The following is a 25,865-nucleotide window of genomic DNA, read 5'->3' as shown; positions in this document are numbered from 1 at the left end:
TTTGACTGGGCTGGAAATCTCTGAAGGTCTTTGCGCCGTGCCTCAAAGCCTCCTCTGGAAAGCTCTGTGTTTCTTTCCCTGTGAGAATCCCAGAGTTCACCAAACCTGGCAGCCGAGCCGAGCTTCTGCCCGGGTTCTCCAAGGGGCTGTCCTCCTTGGGGAAGCTCCAAAGGCCACGGCAGATCCCGCTCTGCCTCTTGGCAAGGATTAAGACATAAAACCAGAGACTGGTTGGTGTGAGCTGGGAACCGAGCCCCTGCTCATCCCCACAGAGGGCTGCTCTGTCCCTCCTCCCACCCCACTCTGGGACAGGAGGTGTTAAACAGGAAAGAAAAAACAAAAAATAATTAAAATAAAATCCCTGTTAGCGAACAGAGAGATGGCGATGTCAAGGCACGTCTGGATGGGAGGAGTGGTGGCGGTGGGGACCTGCATGCTGACGGGATGGGCAGCTTGAGGTCCTGGAGGCCGTGAGGGGCTGGGGAGAGGGTGGGAGAGGCCAGTCATGGCCGGGGGTGGTTGGGGAGGCCGGCGGGGGGTGGCAACCCCACTAACCCATCCCTGTCTGCCCCACAGCTGCACCCCATGAGGATGGAACAGCGGATGCCGCCGCTCATTCTTGAGGTGAAGCACTTTCCTCATCCCTCCCTCTGCACGCTCCTGTCCCCGCTGGTGAGAGGTACCTCTAAAGCCCCCGAGAGACTGTGCTGGGGGCTGTGCCCCCCCAGCCAGCCCCAGTGCAGGCTGCCCAGATCCACAGGAGAGGAGATGGCAGCACCTCCGCTCCCTCCTCCCGCTCCCCCCCAGCTGGGGTGCATTCCTCCCGCTCGTGGTGTCTCCATCTCTGCAAGGCACCTGGGTGCCCACGTAGCTATCTCCTCCGTGGCTCCATTAGCTGGATGCCCACCAACAGTGAAAGGAGCCGTGAGTGACAGCCAGAGGTAGAGTCACCTGCATGCAGGACACTTGGGTTGGATCCCACCCAGACATGTCAGCACTTAGTCATCCCAGTGGGCTGAGGAGTTGGTCTGGGATTGTGAGACCCCCCCGGAGTACTGCAGCTCTGAGGCACCAACAGCAGAAGGACACGGAGCTGTTGAAGCGGGGCCGGAGGAGGCCCCAGAGCTGCTGGGAGGGCTGGAGCCCCTCTGCTGTGGGGACAGGCTGAGAGAGCTGGGGGGGTTCAGCCTGGAGAAAAGAAGGCTCCGCGGAGACCTTCCAGCCCCTGCCAGTCCCTAAAGGGGCTCCAGGAAAGCTGGGGAGGGACTCTGGAGCAGGGAGGGGAGCCATGAGACGAGAGGAAAGGGTTTTGAACTGGAAGATTTAGACGAGATCTGAGGAAGAAACTCTTTGGTGTGAGGGGGGTGAGCCCCTGGCCCAGGTTGCCCAGAGAAGCTGTGGCTGCCCCATCCCTGGAGGGGTTCAAGGCCAGGTTGGACGGGGCTTGGAGCAACCTGGGCTGGTGGGAGGTGTCCCTGCCCAGGGTAGGGGGTGGGAATGAGATGATCTTTAAGATCCCTTCCCACCCAAACCATTCTGTGATTCTGTGGTAGAGCATTGGCTGGGAGGTGCGTAGGTAGTAGGTGTCAGCACCCATCACGAGCAGTGCCGGAGCGGACTAGGGTTGCTAGGCATTTCTGGACCACAAACAAGCAAAAAGCGCCCCTTTCTCCCTCTTGGGAGGATGCTGGGACTCTGGGGGGGTGTGGAACCCGTGACACAATCAGCAGCATTATGACAGTCTGGATTCCAGCGGGGGGAGAACCCTCACGGTCCCCATCCTGCACACACCGGTGGGGCTGGAGCTATGAGCAGAGTTGGTATCCTCTGCAGTCTGGTGAAAGCCCATGGCTTTTGCTCTGCTGACCAACTGCCCCTTAACACCCCCTTTGCCCAGGACCCTGGGGCTGCTCAGGGTCAGCAGTGGATTTATCGGGCTTTATCAGACTTTTCTGTGCAGGTAGGGGTGGTTGCGAGGGCAAAGCAGGCTGGGGGACACCGAAGAGCAGGGGCAGGCAGTGGACGGGGGGGACAACTCTGGCTGAGAATGCAGGTTTTGGATCTGAAATTAGGGCCCTCCACGCCTTCCTACCTTTAATATACCTGCCTGGTCACCTGCCATGTAAGGACCCACTGGAGTTGTGGGGAGTGAGACCTTCCCTTGGGAACTCAAGGTGAGAAAGTTAAATGCCAGAGATAAGGGAAGTGCAGAAGTAAAAAGGCGTCCAGCACCTTCCCCCTGCCCCCGCTCCTGGCAAGTGGGACATTTCATTGCTCAGGTATGTCCGGCATTCGCAGCCTCCGGCGCTGCCTCCAGCAAGCTGACTCCCAAGGGTGACAGTGAAATCCCAGCGTGGGGTGCACAGGGCAGCAGCACCCGGGGTTCGGCTCCAAAGCTTTGGCGTGGTTCTTGGGCAGGAACCCAAGGTGGACACTGCAGGGGGGAGCATGGAGGAAAATCGGGGCTTTGGACCGGCCTGTGGAGACTGGGTTGAGGGTCTCTGACGCTCTTCCCTGCCTCCCGCTGGTGCCTTAGCTTTAGGGTATACTCCAGGGTCCCTGCAGCGTGGCTGGGGCTGTTGCTGGAGGCAGCACTCGAGCAGAAGAGGTTAGGTGAGGATGTGACACAAAGGTGAGCTTCTAGTGACAACACATGGCTTGCTTTAATGAGGGCAGGGACTTTTCAGGGCCTGCACATTGGATGGGGACGGACGGGATTTACAGCACGGTGTGTACACACAGCAGTGCAGCGAGCACAGCGTAGAAAACGCGGTCCCAGTGCAGCCTAGCACTTCCAAGTCCAGCTGCTCAGAGCTCCTACCCGTGTAGAAGAGGCTGTATTTGTGGCACGTACCTGTGTTTGGGTGGAAGCCAGCTTACCCATGCGTTGCCAGTATGGCTTGCAGAGGTGCAAAGGCTCTTTGAATTAGCTGGAAGCACAGGTGATATGTTTTGCTGGAAAGGGCAAGGAAATCTCTTGGGTCCCGTCCAGCTTTGTTAAGAGCAATGAAGTTGCAGCAGGGATGACTTTGGCCCATTGCACTCCGGTGACATAGTTCAGAGCTGTAAAACCCGTGGCTCAAGCGCGCAGGGTGTGGGGTGAGATCAGCTTGCTCTCCTGAAGTGCACCGTAGGCTCTGCCAGGGAAACCCGGTGGTTTTGCCAGCTCCTCTACATATGAATGAGTCTACGAGGGCTTTGCAATGAGCTTGACACATGGATAACCACATAATTAAAGGCTGTAGCTTTATGGAAGAGCATTAGCGCTGGTATCTTTAACCACAAGGAGCAGAACTTGAGTCATCAAATGCCAGGGGATGAATTTCCTAGCGGATTGCTCCATCAGGTTGCTGAATTATCGGGCCTGGATCCAGTCGGATGCCACATCAGACATGAACCAGGAGGAGAAGAAACCTGGCAAGCGGTGATTGTCTGAGCTAGAGGTCCTGTTAGCTGGGAGGACCCAGGCTTGTAAAAACAGCTCTACAAAACTACAACTAAACCAAAGGTTAGGTGAGGGCTGAGACACTTTCCCAAGAGAAGACAGTGATGGTACGTCTGGCAGTTTCCATTTCAGGCTCACAGTCCACTGAATTAGTGGCAACGTCACTTAGATTTCTTGGGGTAGAGCCCAAATTATTCTCAATGAATTAAAGATATCGTCCTAGAATATTCTCAGTCACTTAAAGATATTGAGCGAGAATAAAATGCAATACATCTCAGGCTGTTGAGTTTAAAGGAGAGCAGAGTCAGCGTGTCCAAGGTGGGCTGCAGATCCAACGTGCCCAAAGCGTGAGGCTGACGGGAGCAGAGTTTCTGACTTCATCCCATTTCTAGTGTTCCTTTCTCCTGTTTGTGTGACCAAAGCTTTGTACCCAAAGCTTGGCTCTTCTTTATCGGGCTATATTTCTCTTATAACTGCATCCTCTGCCTAGCTTGCCCTCTGTTATCAGTGCAGATAGGTAGGAGGGAAGTGGGACAGAGGACAGTGACTCACTCCTGGGGAGCCTGTGCCTGAGTCAGAGACTGAAGCTAAATCACGGCAGCCTGTGCCTCTTGGGCTGTTCTTGCTGCTCTCTCCATTTCCTGCTGGCTTAGGTACTTGTTGAATGTTGGGACTCCCACCACCAGTGTGTCAGGGCCGCTCTTCACAAGTTGTCTTGTCTGTATTTTTTGCCACAGGCACGGTCCGAAATGGATAAGTACCTTTCAAACGAGGTGCCTCCCATCCCAATGATACCAGACAAGAAGTACCGGCGGGAGAGTGCCTCAGTGGTGGATGAGTTCTTCTCCACAGAGAAGCCCACTTCTACACCGTACAGCGTGAACATCAACGTGATTCTGCCAGACACGACGCACCTGCGCACTGGACTTTACCGGCCACCCAAACCCATGACGCCATTCCCACAGATCAAAACAGAGCCTGGCACCAGCTTCGCCCAGCCCTGCTCTTCTGCCTCCGGCTCCACACAGACCCTGCCCGACTTCACCAGTGTCTTCAGCATGCCCCAGTCAGTGGCAGTGAACAACATCTTCATCAAGCAGGAGATGCCCTCTGAGATCCCCTTATCCACCAATCCACAGCAATCCCATCTTTACCAGATGCCCCTTGGCAATGGAAGTGCTGACATTACCACTCTGACATCCTCCTCCAACAGCACCACAGCCATCAACAGTCTCAGTGGTGTCACCATGTCCACAGGTAACACCATGTCCAGTGTGGTCCACAGACCTGTCCAGCCAGGAGGGCCAGTTAAGCAGTACCCACATATCTCCCAAGGACAGGGAAACTTCAACATCTCAGGGCAGTTCTACCCTGCTCCAGGGGTGAACCTGCCCCCTTCACCCCCCAACTCACAGCCTGGCAGCCCAGAAAATCAACCCGAGCTCATCAACACCATCTCTCCCCCACCATCCTATGAAGCCACTTTTGGACTGAAGTTGGTCCAGTCATCGCAGGTCCCCCCAGTCCCCAATGGCCTTGGGACCCTCTCCCAAGGTCACATTGTCATGCAGCCCCCAAAATACAATAGACGCAACAACCCTGAGCTGGAGAAGAGGAGAATCCATCACTGCGATTACCCAGGTATGCTCATGGTTGATGCACTGACTTGGTTTTGGGGAGGGTGGGGAGTCTCTTCTTGACACCCTGAGGTTGGGGGCAGCCTTGGGCATCCACTGGAGTTTAATCCAAAATCACTTTGTCTAGATGATGAAGGGAGCTATGGAGCTGGGTGGAGAGCCCCAGGGAAGTGGGGTTCTTACCACCACCAAGGGAGTAGAAGCGGTTGATCCTGCCTGCACTGGCTGATGCCTTTTTTCTCCCTTCCTCTGGCAAAAGCAAACCTGACTCTGAGAGGCAGAGAGCTCCTGCCAAGCACAGGGATGTTCCTGGAAATCTGCTGCCTTAGCTGCCCGTTTCGCTCCGGTCTTGCCTAGCCCAAAGCAGCCACATGCTCTCTACAGGTGAAACCATGCTGGCTTTCTCACTGGCCTTTCCTTTCCCACTCGCCCATAACGGGTGGCAAACCATCACGTAATTTCCATGAGCAGCCTTTACAGTCTTTCCCTGTATCCCGAATTCTCTTCTTCCAAAGAGGCAATGAGCTGAATATCTCTGTCATATCCTTCATCGGCTTCAGGTACTACATCAGGATGGTGTGGGAAGGCATTTCAGGGTAATTACCAGCCCAGAGATGAAGCTGTTCCTTGTTTGTCACCTCATTGCATGAGCATGCCCATCTAGAGACCTGTGATGGGTTGGCAGGAGGAGATCTTGCAGGGTTTCCTGCACCGAGCTTGCAGGACCCACAGCTGCAAACTCTCATCCATGCCGTATGGGAGAGGAGCAACCGTGTCCCTAGTGAGAAACCCCAGTGAAACCAGTCTGAGGGCTTGAAAAATCACCAGTCCTGGTGCAGGGACACGCACCTCCCACTTCCTGGGCCGAGCCCCAGCCACGGAGCTGCTGGGGATTAGCAAACAGTTTTCCCATGGGGGTGTGTGAACTGAGGAAAGTCATTTCCTAACTGCCTCCTGCAAGATTTATGTGCTCTTTCCGTGGCACAAGAGTGGCCGCAGTAGGTCAGCCCAGAGCCCCGTCTAGCCCAGATCCTGTCTCCAGCAGTGACCCGGGGAAGTACGTAAGAATAGGACACGTTTAGAGAGATCTTTCTGTGCTTACACCTTCCCACCCTCTGGCAACCTGCAGATTAGGGACTTTCTGAGCCAGAAGCTGCACCCGTGTTCTTGCGGTTAAACAGCTTGTGCTGAATTTTTTTAACCTTCTGGTGGTGGGAGAGAGACTAAGGGTGTCAGTGGACCACTGCTCTGAGACAGACCCCTCCGTTCTGGCCAGAACAGGTCAGGGGAAGAGCCTCATCCTGCAGGATGCATTGCCAAAGCAGAGCTCGCCTGTTTTCAGCCAGATTTTGGCCTGCATAGGAAGGCAGGAACAAAAAAAAACCCCACAAACTGCGCTGAATAAACACCATGTGTCTCGATAGTGTGTACGTGCAGAGACAGAGGAGGGCTTCTTCTAATCCTTCACGCCGAGGTTCAGCTGGAGGTGAAACCAGTCAGGGCTGATGGCAGGGGCCGCAGGTCTTACTGACACGGTCTGCGTTGAGGAAGCGACCGGAGACATGCCAGATTCACGCCGGTAACTGGATGAACAAGGGAGACCTGTTTGCAGAGCTCCTATCCAAGTTTCCAGCTGGTGGCTCCAGCACTTTTTTCCCTGCGTGCCCATGGGGACACGAAGCCCAGCCATGTCCTGTTCCCTGTGCTGCTCCCTCCGGGGTTGGGAGCTGCTCCGGGTTCTTGTCGGTCTCCGTTTCCATCCCCAGCAGGGAGGCAGCCCTTGGTCTTGTGCAAACTCATCTCTCTCCCAAGTGTGAGGGACCTCTGAGGCTTCAGAGCATCAGGAGCACTATTGGACTGGGTCACCATCACCGACCCTTATCCCTCCTGCCACGGGGAGGGGAATGGCAGCCAGCTGCTCCCGCACCTCCTCAGCAGGAGAGGACGGAGAGACCATCTCCTGCAAGAGGCTTCTTTAGGCGGCGGGGAAACACTGGAACGAAAAATAGGACTATGTTGCTTATGCGGGTCATAAAAATGCAAATTCATATTTTAATATACTTGTCAAAACACAATGCAGCAGGGCCATAAAGGCAGCACGAGAAGCTTTTCTAAGCTTTATCTAACTGAAATGAGGAACTAGCGATGATTCACTTTGAGGCGCCTCTTGTTGAAACTTTTGCCAAAGTCACGGCGTTTCTGTTAAGAGCCTTTCTTTGATTAAACCTGTTGTTGCTGATCTTCTGAAAAAAAAAAAACCAAACACAAACCCAACAAAAACTTCCCACCGGCTTTATGCTGGATCCTGAAAGCCAAGCTGTGGCTCCGCAGCGTACCTGGCGTTTCCTCCTTCCTGGAACACTTTTTACCACATCTGCGAGGGCTGGGATGGCTACAAAAGACATCTTCCCTCCAGCCGCGCAGTGGTGATATCAGTTACGTCTGGAATCCAGAAAGACAAACGGCAGCACAACGCCAGCAGCTAACGGTGGTGAATTTAATGTTTTCATCCCGCCTGGAAGACCTGCTTGAAGAAGGGGGGATTTGAAATTCTGTGCCTTATTCTTGCCCGCCACCCCCCCCAACTAATTCCCAGCACAATGCCTACGGGTGTCAGGCTTCTGTGGCAAAAGATGGAGTGTTGTAAAGGTCTGTCTGTCGTGGAGAACAAATGCTCTTTAGTTAACCGCTGAAACAAAACGCGTAGAGCCAGGCTTATTTGCATGCTGGTACCCAGGGTGCTCTTCAGGCCGGCTCTGGCCCTAACCTCAAATATAAATGTTCTGGGTTGGTTTGAGCCCCTTTCTCACAGGGAAGTTGTGTCTTTCCTGTTTTCTGCAGGTTGCTCAAAAGTTTATACCAAGAGCTCCCACCTGAAGGCACACCAGAGGACTCACACGGGTAAGAGCACACGCCGTCGGGAAACTCTGCCAGCCCACACTTCTTACGCTGCGCCTGTTAATGGCGCTGATTGCGTAGCTGCGTTGATTACCTTAATCTAGGGTTGTTACCGGGGTAAGGAGCACAGTTAAGTCTACTGATGTTAAAAAAAGTCCAATGGTTGCACTGGTTTATAGCGACTGTACGCTGCTGTGTGCACTTGCTGGCCTTCTGGGGGGATGGTCTAGAATTTAGGAGAACTTTTGGAGGCTCTTGAGTGGATGGATTGGGAGGAGGAGGTGCCCCCAAAACCTTGATCACTTGGAGCTCTTCCTTTGGGATCTCCCAACGCCCAGCCAGCTCTGATGCTGCTGAGCCTACAGAAGGATTGCGTAAAGGCGTGCGGTGCGTTATAGGACCTCTGAGGAGACAAGGGCTGGCTCTTCTGTGTCAAGCACCCTCGTGGTTCCCAAGGAGAGGAAGGAACCCTTCGCACCTCCTTGGGTACCAGCCACACACACCACTCGCACCTGGTGCTCATCCCTTTAGCAGCTCCAGCGGTGTGTCACTGGAGCTGCCGAATACACGTACAGAAGGGCTTCAAAATACAGATAGAAAAGGGCCGTACACCATTCCCGAGGGAAAAGGTGCCGTGGGCCGCCCTTGCTGGTGTCAACAGGGCCACCAGCACAGAGTAGCTCCCACCACAACCAGCTTCCCAGGGTGAACCTGGCTCAGTGGCACTTGTGCATTCAAGCACAGGTCTCCTCATTAAGGCATTTATTATACCTGAAACTTTATCAGATCCCCAGGTAGTCCAGGAACCATCAGTGCCCTCATAAATCTCTTTTATAGAAGGGCTGATCTTTACTGAGAGCAATTAAGCTGGCCCAGAGTTCACTTTTCTTTTTTATTAACAACGAACAAAAACCCATCCTGGGGCTGGGAATCAGTTCTTGCACTTGGCTCTGTTCCGTTTTCGTCTTATCAGTCCTTCGAACAAGCCAGCAAAGAATTTTTCTTTGTGCATGAGGTACAATATTTTTTTGGCAGGGCCCGGGTGGGAGGGGGCTGGAGAACAACACGGAAGGGGTGGAAGAAAGGAACAGGAAGGACATTGTCCCGGCTCCGAGAGCTGGGTGCTGATAAGCATTTGTCACAACAGCAAACTGGATTCAGGGATACGCTGGGGCTCTCGCTGTAAAATTAAATATCTCTTCTCCCCTTCCGTTCGGAGCACGGGGCTGAGCTCTGTGCCCGGAGATGCGACCCGTCGGAGACAGGCACCATCCTTACAAGTCGCAGTTTAAAGATGCATCCAGGCAAACGCGGGCAGTTTTTGAACCCGATAAAATGTAGTCATTTTTCCAGGATTCCCAGTAATTGGGCTGGAAATCCGAGTGCGTTTGCCTCCTTCCACTCCACCTGCTGCAGGAGGGAAGGGCAGAGAGTGAAGGGGGATGTGACGTGAGTGGTCAAGAAAACTGGTGGCGTTGTGGGGCGGGCAAAAAGAAGGGAATCCAAACCGGAGAGCCGTACGCAGGCAGGCTCAGGGTGTCTGCGCCCAAGATTTGAAGCCTCCTGTTTTGCTTTTGGGGGCGCAGCCTGGCCGGAGCTGCAGCGGCCGGGCCTGTCCCAACGCCATCACTCGAAGGGTTAATAACGCCCTTTCTCTCCGTTCCTCGCCTGATGGGAGCTGGGCCTTGGGAAGTACGCGATCTCTAAGATCTTTCCTTGTGGTTTGCCCGTTGCCATGGGCTGGGCTGTATTCATCTCCTGGAGACACCATTCATTTCCTGGGTGCCATTGTGAGATTAAATATATAACCCGGTGGCTGCTCACCCGCCTCCCGGGGGCTGGGAATGCCAGTTTGGGTCCTTTGTTTGAGCTTGCCCTGCCGTGCTGTCCCGGGAGACGGAGCCAGCTCCTGGGACAATGGAAAGCATTTTGTTTCTATCCTGGAGATCAACCTGTTATTGTTTGAAACTAAAGGGCCTTGGTAGGGTTGACCCGGCCAGGTGACCTGCCTGGGACAATGTCTGTGGCTGCGCAGTGCAAATCCCGCCTTTGTCTTAGCATGCCGTAAAAACTTGACTTTAAGTTCTGTATTTACCCGAGGCGCATAAAATACACCTTTCTCCTCCCCGCGGTGCAGAGCTCAGGGGCTTTTTGAGGAGCGGGATGTGGTCTTGGTGCCCGGGGTCTCCTCCGGGTTGGCATCCCCGCGCTTTCGTATTTCGTGCGGTGAGGGCGAGACGCCGCCGATCTTGCCGTGGCTGAATCTTTTCTGTTTCCCGGCCAAATCCGCCGCTTGCCGAGCCCCCAGGCTGCGGGGAAGGAATGGCCGTGCGCGCCGGGGAACATGTCAGAGCACGACACACATGCCAGTGCACGCAGGGCTGCGTGCGTACGTGCGCTCACGCCGCGGTGGTGGTGCCGCTCAGCCATGGGCCGATGAAAGGGTAAATATTTGAGGTCGTGAAAGTCAGCACATTCCCTGAACTCTGCCTGCTTGTTCAGGCTGTTAAGAGCGAGGGCTAATATTTGAGAGCACCCCACCCATGCGCGGAGAGGGCTGCAGCCAGGGTTCAGCTCTACAACCCGGGCACGCAGGGAGCTTGGAAGCCAGCACGGGCTTTTCCAGTCCAGTTCCCAGCTGGCCGAGAAGTTGCACAATTTGATTGATTTCGGTTGGGGAATAGGTGTGTATGGGCAGGAGGAGCCTTGGGGGGCGGGGGGGGGGACGACACACACACACACACACACACAGGGCATTACGTCACCCAAACGCTCCGGAGAAAAAACAATATTTTGTGGACGGAGAGCTGCTGCCGCCGCAGGGCTGAGCGCCCAGGCAGAGAGCGTTGGGTGGTGGTTTCAAAGACGGGAGGAAAATTTATACGGCATAACCCCCTTCTTCCTCCTGACGGCCACCCCCCCCCCCGACCTGTATGAGCAGCAACAACTTTCATAGGAATTCTTGGCTTTTTAGTTAAAAAAAACCCAAACCAACAAAAAAATAAACAGATTTTTTTAGCCAGAAATGCTCCAAAATCCAACAGGAACTTGAACAGCAGTAGAAACCAAGCCTAGAAAGCAAAGTGGGAGGGGACACACGGACAGGACCTGGTTAGTGCAGCTCAATAATTTACTGTCCTGTGGTGGCTATGGACTGCGTACAGCTAGTGAACCCTGGTAGTGGCCACCAGCGTGGCCACCAGCCCTGGGTGCCCTCCAGGGCCTTCCAAAGGAGGATGGGGCACCTCAAGGAGGAGGGGGTGGGTGGCTGGGACGCGTGATGGAGGTGCGTGTCCACGCAGGCTCTCGCACGGCGGGGCTGTGCTTTGCCTGTGACCTGTGGCTCTTCCCCCGCAGGCGAGAAGCCCTACAAATGCACCTGGGAAGGCTGCGACTGGCGCTTTGCCCGCTCCGACGAGCTGACCCGGCACTATCGGAAGCACACGGGCGCCAAGCCCTTCAAGTGCCTCGCCTGCGGCCGGTGCTTCTCCCGCTCCGACCATCTGGCCCTCCACATGAAGCGGCACCAGAACTAGGAGCCGCCGATGTTCACCACGTCTCCAAGAGCAGCTGTAACTCTTTTATTTTTCTGAGGGGCCTCTCCTCTTCTCCTACATAGGAACAAACCCATGCTGTGAGCAACCGGCAGGGCAGGGGGGGCTGGCAAGCCTCCTCTGCAAGCCCTGTCCCCAACTTCTTCTGGTTTTAAAAGAAATCTCATTAAAAAATAAGTTATAATTACAGACTGATCTCCTGACGAGGCTCCTGGCGACACTGGGGCGATCGGCCTTGGATTCCAAAGGGCTTTCTTCCAGCAAACCTGCTATTTATTTGTCACTCAGGAGCGTCGCTCGAGGAGGGTTGTGAGGGGCTGGTGGCCGGTGAGAGGTCTCGCCTCAAACTGTTGGTGCAATCCCCTTGGACTGCCCCACGGCGTGGCCGTGGATGCGGCACCTCTGATGTGTGACGACGGGAGCACATACGCGGCTCCTTGGGTTGACAATCCCAGTCTTGGGGGCATAGAAAAAAGGGCCAATGACATACTCACCTGACGTGCCCTTCAAGCAAGGGACAGCACAAAAGCAGATGACAGAAGCCATCATCTGTGTCCCCTCGAGGCCACCTGCGGTTTCCTGGCAGCCAGCTCTCTCGGGGCTGCGAATATCTGCCCTGCTTGGCCAGGTTTTTTGGTTGTGTCCTTAGCATTTCTGCTTCCGAGGTGAATTTTGACTTCAGGTGTCTCTGGGAGGACCAGCATGGGTCTTGAAGCCACCCAGGGGACTGCGAAAAAGCCACCGCTAAAGCTCTGGTTTCCTAGAATACACTGTGCCTTTCTCCACAAAGCACGGGGTGGGCTCTGCTCCTGCCTTGGACACGCACACAAGGAATCAGGCGTCGCCAACCATACCAGGCTTTTGCTGTTGCCGTTTCACTGCGTTCAGACAGAAAAGAAGAAAAGCAAAAAGCATCTTTGAAGCAAATTCCAATAAATCCCGTGGTTCAGATTGTAATCATGTTACCTACCTCACAGGTTCTCCGTAAGGCACCTTCCCTCCTCCTCCCGTGGGGCGCCGTGACGCGTGGGACGCACCAGCTGGTCTTCAAAGCCTACCGGGGGTTAAACTTAGGCAGAAGAAGAACCAGGCCATGCCAGTTTAAACAGCAGCCGTGCAGGTAATAAATAAATCAGGAACAAATAATGGGCCCAGGGCGTTCAACAGAATATTGATTTCCCCCACGCCGTCCTCCTCTTTTATTCTTCCTCGAACAAATTTAAGTAACGCGCCGGCTGATGAGCGTCTGCAGCGTCAACTGAAAGGCCACGCTGAACCGTGGCATCTCCAGGCAGTGGAAATTTGAAGGCCACCCGCACATAAGCCGAAAACCGCAGCTGGGTTCCTGGTTTTCCTTTGCCTTCGATAAATCAAACCGATCCCACCTGCAGCGCCTGTGGCTGGTCTGGCGTGGCTGGAGGGGAGGGCAGGAAGGATTCGGTGGGGGTGTTCGTGGTGTGGTGTAGGCTTTGGGGTGGAGGATGTGCCCGGGGCTGGTGGTGCAGTGCTGCAGTGAGCCCTTCGCGTGGCTCTTTCGCAAGAAGCCTCCTCCTTTCTCCGTGCCACCAGGGAGGGTGGGAATGGAGAGGTGAAGTCAGGCTACCAAGTCGCCGGGAGCCGGTTTGGGTGACTTTCCCTGACGGTGCGTGGGAAGGGCTTTCCAGACCTCAGCACGAGGGGCCTTCACCTGGCTGGAGGGTTTGATGACAGCACCCTCTTGACACTGTGTTCAAGTGAGGATTGGAGAGTCTGGCTCATAAATCAACTTCTGCTGACCACGTGCATGTCCTCCACGTCCTTTTTCCAACTCTTTTCATTGCTTGTCGTCACAGCTCACTGGGGAGCTGTGGGTGCCAGAGAAGATGGGCTCGTTTGCCATCTACTGTGTTGGCTGTGGGGTCTGGCTCCTCAGCAGGACCTTGCCAACACCACCACTGTCACACAGGCTCCTTCTTTTTCCCATCTCACCTTGGAGGTTGGAATAAGCTATATGAGTGAGTAGGGCGTGGAGTGCCATCCCCCCGCAAAAAATGGGGGGTTAGGAGTGGTGCATGACCTGAAGCCTCTGTGCAGGGGACAGTTTTACCTCTTCTGCTTAGAGATGGGTCTGGAGAGGCTCAGGGAAGGTCTCTGATTATGGAAAAAACCCTCGGAGAATGGCGGTGGTGTAGGAGCATGCGTGTCTGCTGGCGCGGGCAGGCTGAGCTCACGCCAAAGGAATTTCAGGGTAGCGCGGAGATGCCTCAGCCGGTCCCCGCCGGTGTCTGCAGGAAGCTCAGGCTGGTTTGGTGGGGCTGGTGGGGACCCAACGCGGCCGTGCTGGGACCTGCTGGGCTCCACCCCATGCAGCTCCTCGGCGGGTGAGCCCTGGCACGGTGAGGCTGCAGCACTGCGGTCCCCGCATCCCCCCGGGAGCCAGCAGCCCCCACGGCTGTCACCGCAACCTCCACGCGGGAAGACCTTCTTTTTGGTGCATCTGTTGTGGTTGAACCTCCTGAACGTGTGAGCCAAACTACAGGCCATGGGGACAACCCAGCCACCGTATGGACCATCAGGCTGGTCATGGGGCTAGCCCTCACCCGGGACCCTCTCAGAAGGATCTTGTTTCTCTCCCCCCGCCCCCACCTTATTTTTGGAGAAGGAAATATCTGCTCCCCACATTTCCATCTGTCCCATCCTCGTGCTGATGGAGCCGAAAACCTGTTTGCTGAAAAACCAGTACAAAGCCAAAACAACCAACAGGCAGCTTTAAAGCTTAGGAGAATTTTAAATAATTTTCCTGATTATCTTGGTTTTTTTTCACTACAGGAAAAATGCATCTGCTCATCCTCACATAGACTATATGTGTGTGTGTGTGTATATATATATATATATTATGTTTTTTTAACTTGATGGGGGGCCAGAGGAAGAAGTGTCTTAACAAAAAGACACCCCAATCCAGTACTGCTTCCCAAGCCGCACCGCTGCTCTGCACGCAAAGTGCTGACCTGCAAATCTTTTACTAGGCGCAAAAGCAACACCTTTTTTTTTTTAAAAAAAAAAAAAAAGTCCGAAGGGAAAACCACAGCAAGCCTCGGCTTTCATTTCTCTGTTTCTGTGTGTACAGAAGCGGACAGCCCCGCGTTCCCCCGCAGCTCTCGGTGGCTGAGGGCGGCGATTCCCAGGGGAGATGGGGGGTGATGGAGCAAAGCCCCTCTGCGCTGCGGGAGGGATGTCTCGGGGGGGGTGTGAACCCCCAGCTGAACCAAAGTCCCTCCATCCCCGCTCCCCTGGGACACTGAGGTGACGGGGACGTTGGAAAAGGTTTGCAAGAACAAATGTCAGCCGGGCTTGGCGGGGGTGGGGGGGGGGAGCGCCTCGTCTCTGCCTGTATCATAGCTGGGGGTGGGGGGGGAAATCGCTGTAAATAGGAAAAGAGCGCTGTATCGCTTCGCGGGTCTGCGTGGATTGAAAGTGATCATTTACTGTCCGAGATGAACACAATGTGAAAAAAAAAAAAAATAATAATAATGATTGGGACCTGGAAAACTTGGGTGGAAGTTTTGTTTTTCGGGTGATGCTTTGGTTTGTTACATAACTCCTCTCCTCCCCCCCCCCCCAGAACTCCCCTACGACTATTAATCTCATATTTTGTAATAAAATTTTATCACGTGGAGACATGTTTTTTCTTCTGTTCCCTCCCGTTGGAAGGGCTTTTGGCCTTTACCTGCTGCTGCCTGTGCGTGTGTTGATTTTACAGGCTTAAGAAAAGGGGGGGGGAGCCTTGTTATTTGGTTGGGTTCGGAAAATGGGTATTGGAGCAGGGGAAGGATTCCTGGATGGAATAAACCCGGAGCGCCAGGCAACGCTATTAGTGTTGTTACGTGGCCTGAGCTGACGCTTCGGCGGAACGGCGAGCCCTTTCTCAAGCCGATGTTGCAATGCTGCGCAAAGAAAAAGGAGGGGCAGGACGTATTTTTATTTTTTTTTTTTTTGCAATTCCCTCCGCCTTTACTACGTGCTCCCACGTTTTTCCCTGCGAGGGGAGCAGGGACCTTCCTCCGGCCAAGCGGGTCGGAGGGAGAGGAGCGGCAGAGGGAAGAGAGGGGGGGACAGGGGACAAGGGCTGGGCTGGGGACACGGCGGCCGCGATCCCTTTGTGTCAATGTACACACGGTTGTACATATGCAAACAGGCAGCAGGGGCTCAGCCAGGGCTGTCGAGCCTTTTGCATACACGCACTCGCACGCACACATGCAAACACCTACGAATACACCCCACCTCCCTTCTCTCTCTATATATTTGCTGGACTAATCAGCCTTTATAAGCAGTTCCTGGCAGGATCCCATCTGCTTTCTCCAGCATCTTCTTTGTGACCGCTTCCTGCAGTCGCCTCCTGGCCCGGCTGTGCTTGCAGGATCATGACTCTTATTCCCCATTAAAAATCAACAACTCCCTATCGCTTTCCAAAGGTCTTGCATTTCAGCCACATTTTTCACGAAGAAAAAAATCGTCTTTCCCTTCTGATTAGGTTCCCTCAGCTTGAACTTCATGATGATGCTGAGACGAGTTGTTTTACATCCTTCTCCTGCGCTGTTAGGCCCTGCTGACAGTCCCCAGGCATTGCACTGCTGTACCTTCCATGTTCTGCTCCTCCCTTGGCTGTTTCCAGATTTCACCGTGACTTGAAAAGTAACCCGGGGACCGAGACCTAATTAAGATTAAATCACAGAACCAGAGAGTCATAGAATCATAGAATTATAGAATAGTTTGGGTTGGAAAGGACCTTTAAAAGTCACCCAGTCCCCGCCATTGCCCTGGGCAGGGACACCTCCCACCAGCCCAGGTTGCTCCAAGCCCCGTCCAACCTGGCCTTGAACCCCTCCAGGGATGGGGCAGCCACAGCTTCTCTGGGCAACCTGGGCCAGGGGCTCACCCCCCTCACAGCCAAGAGTTTCTTCCTCAGATCTCATCTCAATCTCCCCTCTTTCAGTGGAAAACCCTTCCCCCTCGTCCCATGGCTCCCCTCCCTGCTCCAGAGTCCCTCCCCAGCTTTCCTGGAGCCCCTTTAGGGACTGGCAGGGGCTGGAAGGTCTCCGCGGAGCCTTCTCTTCCCCAGGCTGAACCCCCCCAGCTCTCTCAGCCTGTCCCCACAGCAGAGGGGCTCCAGCCCTCCCAGCAGCTCCGGGGCCTCCTCCGGCCCCACTCCAACAGCTCCGTGTCCTTCTGCTGTTGGTGCCCCAGGGCTGGAGGCAGCGCTGCTGGGGGTCGCCCCAGAGGGGATGCAGGGAGAGAGGGACATCGAGCCACGTGCCCTCTCGTGTTGTCCCTGCCCTGCAGGTGCAGAGCTTTGCAAAGCTGCCCTGCGCGGAGCAGGAGGGATCGCTGGGCAGTGCTGGTCCTGGGAAGGATCCGGCTGCGGCTCTCCATGGCGTCTCTGATGCTGGGAGCCACAACCTGTGCAGCCCATGGGCAGGGGAAGCTGGGGGAGAAACCTGCACCAGGAACCGCTCCTTCGCTGCATGGCTGGCAAAGGGGAGAAGAAACCTGTCGTTATTTGCTGACTTCAGCTCCTGAACAGCCTCAGTTTTGCCTTTCTTCTGCCCACAAATAATGTTAGAAGTGGGGGGAAAGGGAGGGGATGCTGTGGGGGACCCCCATCCTCGCGCATGGGGGTGTCAGAGCCACCTTCAGCTCAGGGAGGGAGGTTGGGGGCTGGAAAGGAGACGGGAATTTCTGTGGAGTGAGATATGAGGAAAACATGGGCCAGTGGCTGAAGCCTCTGGGGAGGTCTGGAGGCCTTGTGGAGATCACCACCACGGGCTGACTGCTGGGCACAGCGCACCGCCTTTGAAGCCATCTCCTGCTCTGCAAGTATTTGTGGCAACTCATTTGTTTGATGTATGGCCTCATGCTGGCTGGTACGGACGGAGCCGGGGTACCATTCATCTTTGCTAAATACATTCCCATGGAAAGAGGCATCACGTGCCTGAACACCTGAACACCTCCTTGAACCCCCTCCTTCCACCCGGCCTGTCCTTCGGAACACCGCTGCACTCCGGACTTTGCTCTGGCTGCGTAGCCAAGCTGTTCCTAGTGAGATCACCAGGACAGGGAATAACGGGGATCTGCCATGACGTCAGGAAAGTCCAGAGAGTGGCAATTTTATCGCATGCAAAACTGAAGTGTTCTTCCTCAATGGAGCTGCAGCGGGGAAAACCCCGGAGAGGGCATCAGAGGAGAGTGTGGATGGGGCTGCCATGGCTTCTTCTCCTCGGTGGCATTGCTGTCATGCGGGATTGGGACCCTCCTGTCCCAGAAAGGCTTCCTGTAGCCATGGGTCACAGCTCGGGGGGGAAAAGCTCAGGAGGTGGTGAGAGGAGCTCACCTTCTGGGTCACTCAAGCTAAAAATGCCCTTGCAGGAAAGCCCTAGGCAGGTTTCCCTGCCCAGGCCCCCAACCCTGGTCCTTTGTCCTGGGGATGGTGGTGCTCTGCTTCACCCACATGGCATCACGGACCTGAGGAGGCCCTGCTCTGGTCTGAGGGTCCGCTGCTGACCCAGGGGTGGTGAGTCCATCTCAAAGTCAGGCTGGGATGTCCCAGGAGGACACAGTCCCTTTGGGTGCTGGGGAGCTGTTTTGTGTTGGGCATCCCCGATGGAGAGATGTAAGACCCCGCTCGGGTCCCTTTAGGTCATCTCTCTCCCTGAAACACGGAGGAGAAGGCAGCAATTAAAAAAAAATAATCCTCTTTCCGCATACAGCGGCAGATCTGGGACACAGCTCAGAGTGGAGCTGGGAGTTCAGGCTCAGGTTCTCAGCAGAGCAGGACCCTCATCCTGCTGAAAGCCCTTCACCCCACAGACCCAGCCAGTGAGAGGACCCCCCCCTTACCCACTCCGTGACTTTCACTGCCTGCAGTGTCCCCCCCCCAGCCGCCGGTACCGACTTCGCCTTGTTTGTGCCCCAGGGATGAAGCAACGCTGCTGTAAAACCCTGGTTCGATCGCATTGACTGTTCCTGCGCAGTTATGGGGCTGTTAAAGCTGCAGGAATGCCAAGATCGCGGCTGGTCAAGGACAGGGAGGGAAGGAGGAGGCGGAGGGGGGGATAAAAACCAGAGGTAAAAGACTGGAGGAAGGGTTCTGCTGCATGGTCTCGCATGGCATGGCCAGGAGGTGAAGGCACCAACTGGGGAGGACGCAAGGGTGCTCTGGGTTTTTTTGCTTGGCATCCAGAAGGAAGCAACACTGATGCCACCATGCTGTGTCTAGCACCCGGAAAGCGACGGGATTCACCAAGGCAGGAGGGTCTGGTGGGCTTGGAGGAGATGGGCAGTTGGGGGAGGCTCAGCGAGGCTCTGGTCTCCCCTTGCCCCTGGGGGTGATTTCGGAGGGGAAGGCTGGAAGGTCCCACCGCTACAGGACAGCGAAGACCCACAGAGTGGCACCCTATGCCCAAGGTCTGGTCGGATGGAACGAGAGAAAAACCTAACCCAGGTCTCCCTGGGATCTGGAGATGCCGTGGATGCCCACCTCGCATCCCCCGCCTGGCCGAGCAGACCGCAAATGCCTGTGGATGTGGCCGTGACTTTCAGGATGGTTTTATTTTTGAACTTTATTGTCCCTTCCCCCCAGGTGACTAACCCAGCACATCTCCCCGGCGGCAGATAGCTGTCTCCCCAAGGTTATTCTGTTTGATGTTTTCATGGCCCGGGCTGTAAAGTTATCCATTGACTTGGGAAAACACAATTAAGAGAGAAAGAGCTGCCGGGCGGGTTATTCAGGTATCTCTGCAGCTCAGCAAAGGATTGTGGTGTGGGCCAGAGATGTGGCTACCAGCGGGTACGGCAAAGACTCCGATGGCACCCCAGGGCTGGGATGATACCCAGGAGATGAGGGACAGGGGGCCAAGCTCCCGTGGTGCTGCTCTCACCCCCCGCCATCTGGAAAACAGAAGGGGTGGGAAGAGAGTGTGCCAAAGGCAGGGTAAATTTGGGGAGGGCGACAGGGGTGCGTGTGTCGGGTGGCTGCTCCCACCCCGGCCATGCTTGCCGTGACAGCAGCCGCGAGTGCTGCCCTTCAAACCCAGACCTTATCTCCTTTATCCTGAGGACTATCAACCCCTCCAGTCTCCCCGTGGTGCTCTATCATACAGCCGAAGGCTCAGGACTGAGCCATTAAAGTTAACTATTACCCAAAGTGAGTGTTTATTTGGGGTAATACAGGCCCGGGGGAAAGTGAGGGAGGGGAGGAGGAAGGCTCTTGTTTCTTTTCTACAAGATATCGCCAGCCCCGCAGCGCTAAAGTGGTGCTTAAACAAGATGAATGCTTAAATAACAGATGGCAAACAGCGCTGCCGGGAGGTGGGATGGGAGAGCCCTCGGCCACCGCCGGCCACTGAGCCGCAGCCAAGCGGCTGGGACGCCAGCACCCGTGACCACCAGGCAGCCGGATGGATCCTTCTCCCTCCCCATCCTTCTCTCAGCCTGTGCACGGTCCCTCCCGGGCACGTTCCCACCGTGTGCCGAAATGATGCCGTTCCCGGGAGTAACCGAATCGCGTGCAGCAGGGCTCACCTGAACCCTCTAATCCCGTAATCCGTCACCAAGGAGACCCGAACATTACCTGGCACGGTGGGAAGCGGAGGGGCCCCGGAGCGGGAGAATCGGTTCCCAACACCTCTGCCAAGTCATCTCGCTTTTTGGCTCGCTCCGATGCTCCTGCTCAGAAGGACAGAGCAGGGCTGGGAGAAGGACTGGAGAAATGGCTGCTCTACTCCTCAAAAGCTTCAGCAAACAGCCCCAGCGCCCTCCTTGCAACCCATCCCATCCTCCGGCTTTGCAGTCCATTCCCACGCGGGTTCCCCTGGCCCGGGCATCAGCAGGGTTTAACCATCCCCGCTTCCCAAAGCACCTTTCTCTGGGGTGTCTTCGTGGCACCACGGGTGTGGGAGGTGTCCCCCGGGGCTGGCTTTGGTTTGAAGAAAATGGGGACCTCCAACTGCCGGGGGGGGGGATCTGCTCTGGCCTCACCCCATCGTGGGTGGGTTGGGAAGAGACGCGGCTGGGTGCGATCAAACTGGGAAAGGTTTTGGTGAAAAAAATCCCTGCTGGCAGGAGGAAGAACGTGAGGTCTCTAAGGCAGGTGGAGAACTGCCCCGTCGAAGCTCAGATCTATCTCAAGCACCAGAAAGATGGTAAAGGGGGGGACAAACCCTGAGCTGGAGAGTGTCAGCGGCTGCAAAACGCACAGGGGGTTGTTGCACCCTGAGCCCCGGCTCGTCACTGAGGGTCCCTACATGGCTGGGGGTGGGGGGGGAGATGCCAGGAGAAGATGATTCAACCCCCCTTGCCCCACCATTTTCCTTCTGAACACACCAGGCTTTCTCCCGTGGCCGCGAAGGGTGCAGGAGCAGGAGAGCAAACTCGCAGTTTATATGGGAAAGGATTAATCCCACCCTGCAGGGGAACCTCCTTTCTGCTCCCACCATCTCCTCTGACTCGCCAGGGCCACCGGGCACTGCAGCCCCTCCTGGGCACCCGCAGCGATGCCCACTGACGCTCCCGCCACCTCCCACTGGACACCAGTTCAGCCGAGCCAGCGCAGAGACCTCGCAACTCATTGCACTGGTGAACCGAATTTTTCTGGTGGTTACATTCATCTCCATCTCTGCTGCTCCCTCCTTCCGTACTGGGGCCCTGGGTCACACGGGGCTGATTTTTAGGGAAGGAACCTGCAAAAGAGACATGAGGGCAGGGAACGCCAGCTCTGCCCCCGCCGTGAACCACAAGATGAACCGCAAGACGGAGCGCCCGGGCAGAGCGGTGCCGGGGAGCTGCCGGCGAGGGGGAGGCCTGTGCAAACAGGCAGAGCCGGCACGCCGAGCCAAGTATGCCCTCATCAAACAAACCAGCCACCGGGCTGCGTGTCCTCCAGCCCATCCCGGCGTGACAGAGCCCGGGGGCTGCGGTGTCACCACGCCGGAGGAAGGGGTGACTTCCTCACTCGATGGTCTTTTGGGAAGGGGAGGGTCTCGTTCCTGGGGGCGATGCCACCTCTTTCTCCCAGGACAGGTCTGCGTGCTCAGGAGGAGCCAAGGCATCTGCCAGTAGCCCCGGTGTGAGGAAGAGCAGGGGCAACCTGCCTTCCTCCCACATGGCCAGCCAGGAAGGAGCCAGATCTTCACCCCCAGCTCCTTCGCCTTCCCCAAACTCACCCGCCGATGCCATTCGTCTGCGCAGCACTTGGGGCAGCAGAGCCCTGCTCTTGGTTTGGAGCTTCAGCCCTTCCTCCCTGGGAGCTGGGCCAGCCCGGGGGGAGGTTTGGCAGCGGGCACAGCAGAGGCGTCACCTGCCCGAGGAACTCCTCTTCCTGGCCGTCTGGCTCTGAGCGAGCGCTGGAAAAGGAAAGGAAAAGGAAAAAAAAGAAAAGAAAAGGAAAGCTGCAGGCAGTATTTCCCACTTGGGACCATTGGCAGCGGAGCCCTGCGGGGGGATGCTCGGACAAGCACCGGTGCAGCAGCACCGCAGAAAACGGCGTGAGGTGCCACAGCCTGAGCAGGAAGGAAGAGCCCTGGGAAGGTGCTGGGTCCTGCGCCTGGGCTGGGGCAACCCCCGGTATCCACACGGGCTGGGGGCTGAAGGGATGGAGAGCAGCCCCACCGAGAAGGACTTGGGGGTGCTGGGGAGGGGGGAAAAGGTGCCCATGAGCTGACAACATGCACTCGCAGCCCAGAACCCCCCCGCAGCCTGGGCTCATCCCCAGCAGCGTGGGCAGCAGGGCGAGGGGGGATTCTGCCCCTCTGCTCCGCTCTGGGAGACCCCCCTGCAGCGCTGCCTCCAGCCCTGGGGCACCAACAGCAGAAGGACACGGAGCTGTTGGAGCGGGGCCGGAGGAGGCCCCGGAGCTGCTGGGAGGGCTGGAGCCCCTCTGCTGTGGGGACAGGCTGAGAGAGCTGGGGGGGTTCAGCCTGGAGAAGAGAAGGCTCCGCGGAGACCTTCCAGCCCCTGCCAGTCCCTCAAGGGGCTCCAGGAAAGCTGGGGAGGGACTCTGGAGCAGGGAGGGGAGCCATGGGATGAGGGGGAAGGGTTTTCCACTGAAAGAGGGGAGATTGAGATGAGATCTGAGGAAGAAACTCTTTGCTGTGAGGGGGGTGAGCCCCTGGCCCAGGTTGCCCAGAGAAGCTGTGGCTGCCCCATCCCTGGAGGGGTTCAAGGCCAGGTTGGACGGGGCTTGGAGCAACCTGGGCTGGTGGGAGGTGTTCCTGCCCAGGGCAGGGAGTGCCACTGGGTGGCCTTTAAACGTCCCTTCCAACCCAAACTATTGTATAATTCTATGAAGATCAGGGAATCAGCTCCACGTTCAAAGCCCATTGCCTGGGCTCCCACGGCTGTTCTAGGGGAAAGCAGTCAGAAGTATAAATTGCATAAACATGCAATACTGGAAGAGGAGGAATATGAAGTGGAGAGAGGTCCTGGCTGTTCCAGGGACTCAAATCACATCTCCTGGGTCATTTAAAGCATCACCCAGGAGATGGACGGTACCAGCAGCGCACGTCCACACCAGCAGGTTTGCTCAGGCTCCTGGCAGAGTTCAGAGCTTTAGGCAAAGGTGTTGGGGTCTTTGCCCGGAGGTTGGCGCAGTTCAGGGGGGGTCTGGAGGCTGCCCTGGCCTTGCACCCCCAGCGCTGCCTGGAGGTGGTGTCCCTGGCTGTCCTGCTGTGCCATCTAGTGGGATGCTGGCCCTGCTCCCAGTGGGAAAATCCCTCTGGAGCTGGGGACACCTACACAGCTCTCTGCAATACCCCAGCAAGACCCTAATTTTACATATCCCAGGACAGCGGCAGAACCATCCCACTCATCTTTTGGAGATTTCTACCCCACGGCCCCTTCCAGCCGGGGGAAGGGGACACCAGGGCAGGTCCCCTCTGGCAGGACTAGACAGGACACTGCGAGTCCTCCCCATCCTGTGCCAGCACCGGGTGTGTGTATCCACCCGGGAAGGCCAGGAAAACAAATTAAAAGCCTCTAATACCATTGCTTGGCTGCTTCCAGAATCTGCCTGGAGAGCAGCACTTAATAAGGGAGCATCATTGCTCTCTCACTAATTGAATCCACTTTCAGAGCCCGCTCCGAAGGTCCGTGTTTGCTGCCTGCACCCCCAGAAAGCAGCCTGCCTGCATCCCTCCACCACCCGGGGCCAAAGCGGAGCTCCCACCTCCAGCCAGACACCAGCAGCAAGTGCCAGGGCGCAGCGTGCTCCTCATCCCCGTTCCCCAGGGCAAATACGTTTGGGTAAACGCGGACAAGCAAACCTGGGGCAAAACATGGCAGCATTTGGAGGAAAAAAAGCGTCGCAGGAGGACTCTGGCTCAGGTGGGAGCTGCGACTCCTTGAACCCCGTTGGGATTTCAGCTGGAGGGAGGTTCTTGCTTTCTGAGAGCCAGCAGCGTTCCTGTGGAAGGAAAAGCTGATTTATTGGTTTTCTTATCTACAGCAGATAGAGTCTGGCTTTGAAGAGTCGCTTTAAAAGCGGGAAGAAAAAGTCTGTTGTTAGATCTCATCAAAGTGAGATGCTGCCACTCAAGACGCTTAATTTCAGTGAGATGCCACAGGGATGGATAAACTTCCTTAGGCATTAGCAACCGTGTCAAGTAGCAGGCTTCTAGGCAGGAGATGAATCCCCGGCCTCTTCCACCATGTTGTCAGACATCTTCTGCAGAGACACAGCCAGCGTCCCCGTTCCGCGCGCAGGAACACGACCTGCCTGGCACTGGAAGCCTCGGAGTACGAAAGCCGTACTCCGAAAGTCTGAAAGCCGTACTGGAACCGCAGTACGAAACATCCCGAGGTTGCCCGTCAAACCAGAGCTTGCCAAAAAGAAGACGTGTGGCCACTGCGAGGGCAACTCTTCCTGATGCCGATGGCTTCAGCTTTTTTGGCAAGCAGCATTTAGATCCTCGCTCGGCGGCTCGCTGAGAGCTCGAGGACCCTTCCCCTGGGCTGGGCCGCGGCTCCTGTAGGGCATGCTGTAATTAACGCTATCCATCACCAGCGGTGACAGGGCTCGTTGGGAAGCGTGATTAGGTTGCAGCAGCTATTGCGTTACTCCTAAACTGGGGGGTGGGGGGGTGGTCCCTTTTGAAAAATTGCCCTGTCATTAGATCTGGGGCATTAATTGAACACTAAGCCCCATGGATAATCCTTTCAGAGCTGATCAGTCTTCTCTCCAGAGCTTTCACCATGTGCTGGAAGAGAAATGAAGATATATTTTGCTTGGAGAAGGGCTCCCAGAGACCTCCCTGGACCACCTGCACCAGCATCATCATCCCACCAGCAGATTCAGAGCCCACCTTGAGACGATGGTGGTGGTCTCCACCACCTGGACGTGCAGAGAGTGCAGCAAAGCTCTGCTGCAAACCAGCTGGGTGTGCAGCCCTCAGAGCTGCACCAGGCTCGTGGTTGCCACCTGGGTGACTCCAGCGCCTGATCCGCAGCCATTCCCAAGCCATCGCTCAGTGCAGACTCAGCATGGAAAACCCAGCAAGCCCTGCACGGCTGTGGGGTTGAGCAGGGAAGCTCTGCATGGTCAGCAGACATCAGGGAGGTCTTGGCGGATCATCTCTCTTGGGTTAAGAGATGCATTTTACTTCTCCTTTAAAACACGTAGCACTAACAGTCCTGACAAGACCAGCACTAGGAGAGAGCACGAGCAGCTTGCTTGAGATGTGCTAATAAGGGAGCATTTGAAGATAAGCTCAGTCTCCACAGCACGATGGGGAAAAGGACTCCCCATACATCCCATCTTTCAGACGCTTTAGAGCCTCCTTTGCTCATGCAGAGCTTGCGTTCCCGTCCCAGTCTAACCCTGCTGCTTTAAGGTGACACCAAGGCTCTAGGAGGTTTTGCAAAACCTCCTGAACTTTTCTTCGAAGCTGATTCGGTCTCACGGTCCTCCAGGGCTTTCCCATTCCTCCTCTAAGAAGATTCATGAGCTCTGCCATGGAGCGAAGGGCACAGCTGTCCTCGCTGGATTACACCCCCAGGGAGGGCAGGCTACAATTAATAACACTCATCAGCAAGGAACCAAATAGGGGCTGGGGAAAGAATCAATTAGGCTGCATCTTGGCTGGATGGCATTTAGGGGAGGGCAGGGACAGCTTTGAAATATGGGGAAGGAGCTGCTGGCAGCAGCTTGTTCCCGTTAACCCCTTCTGCAGCAAGCTGCAACGGTGGAGGCGGCAGGGGGCATTGCCTGCAGGAGCCCCCGGGCCGAGTTTGGGAAGGTCAGTTTTGGAGCTGATGTGTCCGCATTCCTCTTGAATAGATCAGGAGGAGCCAGCTAATACATTT

At 56.0% G+C, this 25,865-nt stretch overlaps 1 protein-coding gene across 1 annotated transcript in view; it reads left to right on the top strand.

Moving 5' to 3' along the window:
- LOC134520808 (Krueppel-like factor 5) overlaps positions 1 to 15,111 on the top strand; it is a 29,504-nt gene extending 14,393 nt beyond the window's left edge. The window contains exons 2-5 of the mRNA XM_063346633.1: positions 577 to 624; positions 4,183 to 5,086; positions 7,924 to 7,983; positions 11,338 to 15,111. Coding sequence (XP_063202703.1) covers positions 577 to 624; positions 4,183 to 5,086; positions 7,924 to 7,983; positions 11,338 to 11,516 — 1,191 coding nt within the window. The 3' untranslated portion in view covers positions 11,517 to 15,111. The remainder of the gene's footprint in view (positions 1 to 576; positions 625 to 4,182; positions 5,087 to 7,923; positions 7,984 to 11,337) is intronic.
- Positions 15,112 to 25,865: the final 10,754 nt, after the last annotated feature.

This window comes from Chroicocephalus ridibundus, chromosome 9 (assembly GCF_963924245.1).
Source record: "Chroicocephalus ridibundus chromosome 9, bChrRid1.1, whole genome shotgun sequence".
Classification (NCBI taxonomy): Eukaryota; Metazoa; Chordata; class Aves; order Charadriiformes; family Laridae; genus Chroicocephalus; species Chroicocephalus ridibundus.
The sequence above is the reverse complement of the archived record's forward strand: the minus strand, read 5'-3'. Positions and strand labels throughout refer to the sequence as shown.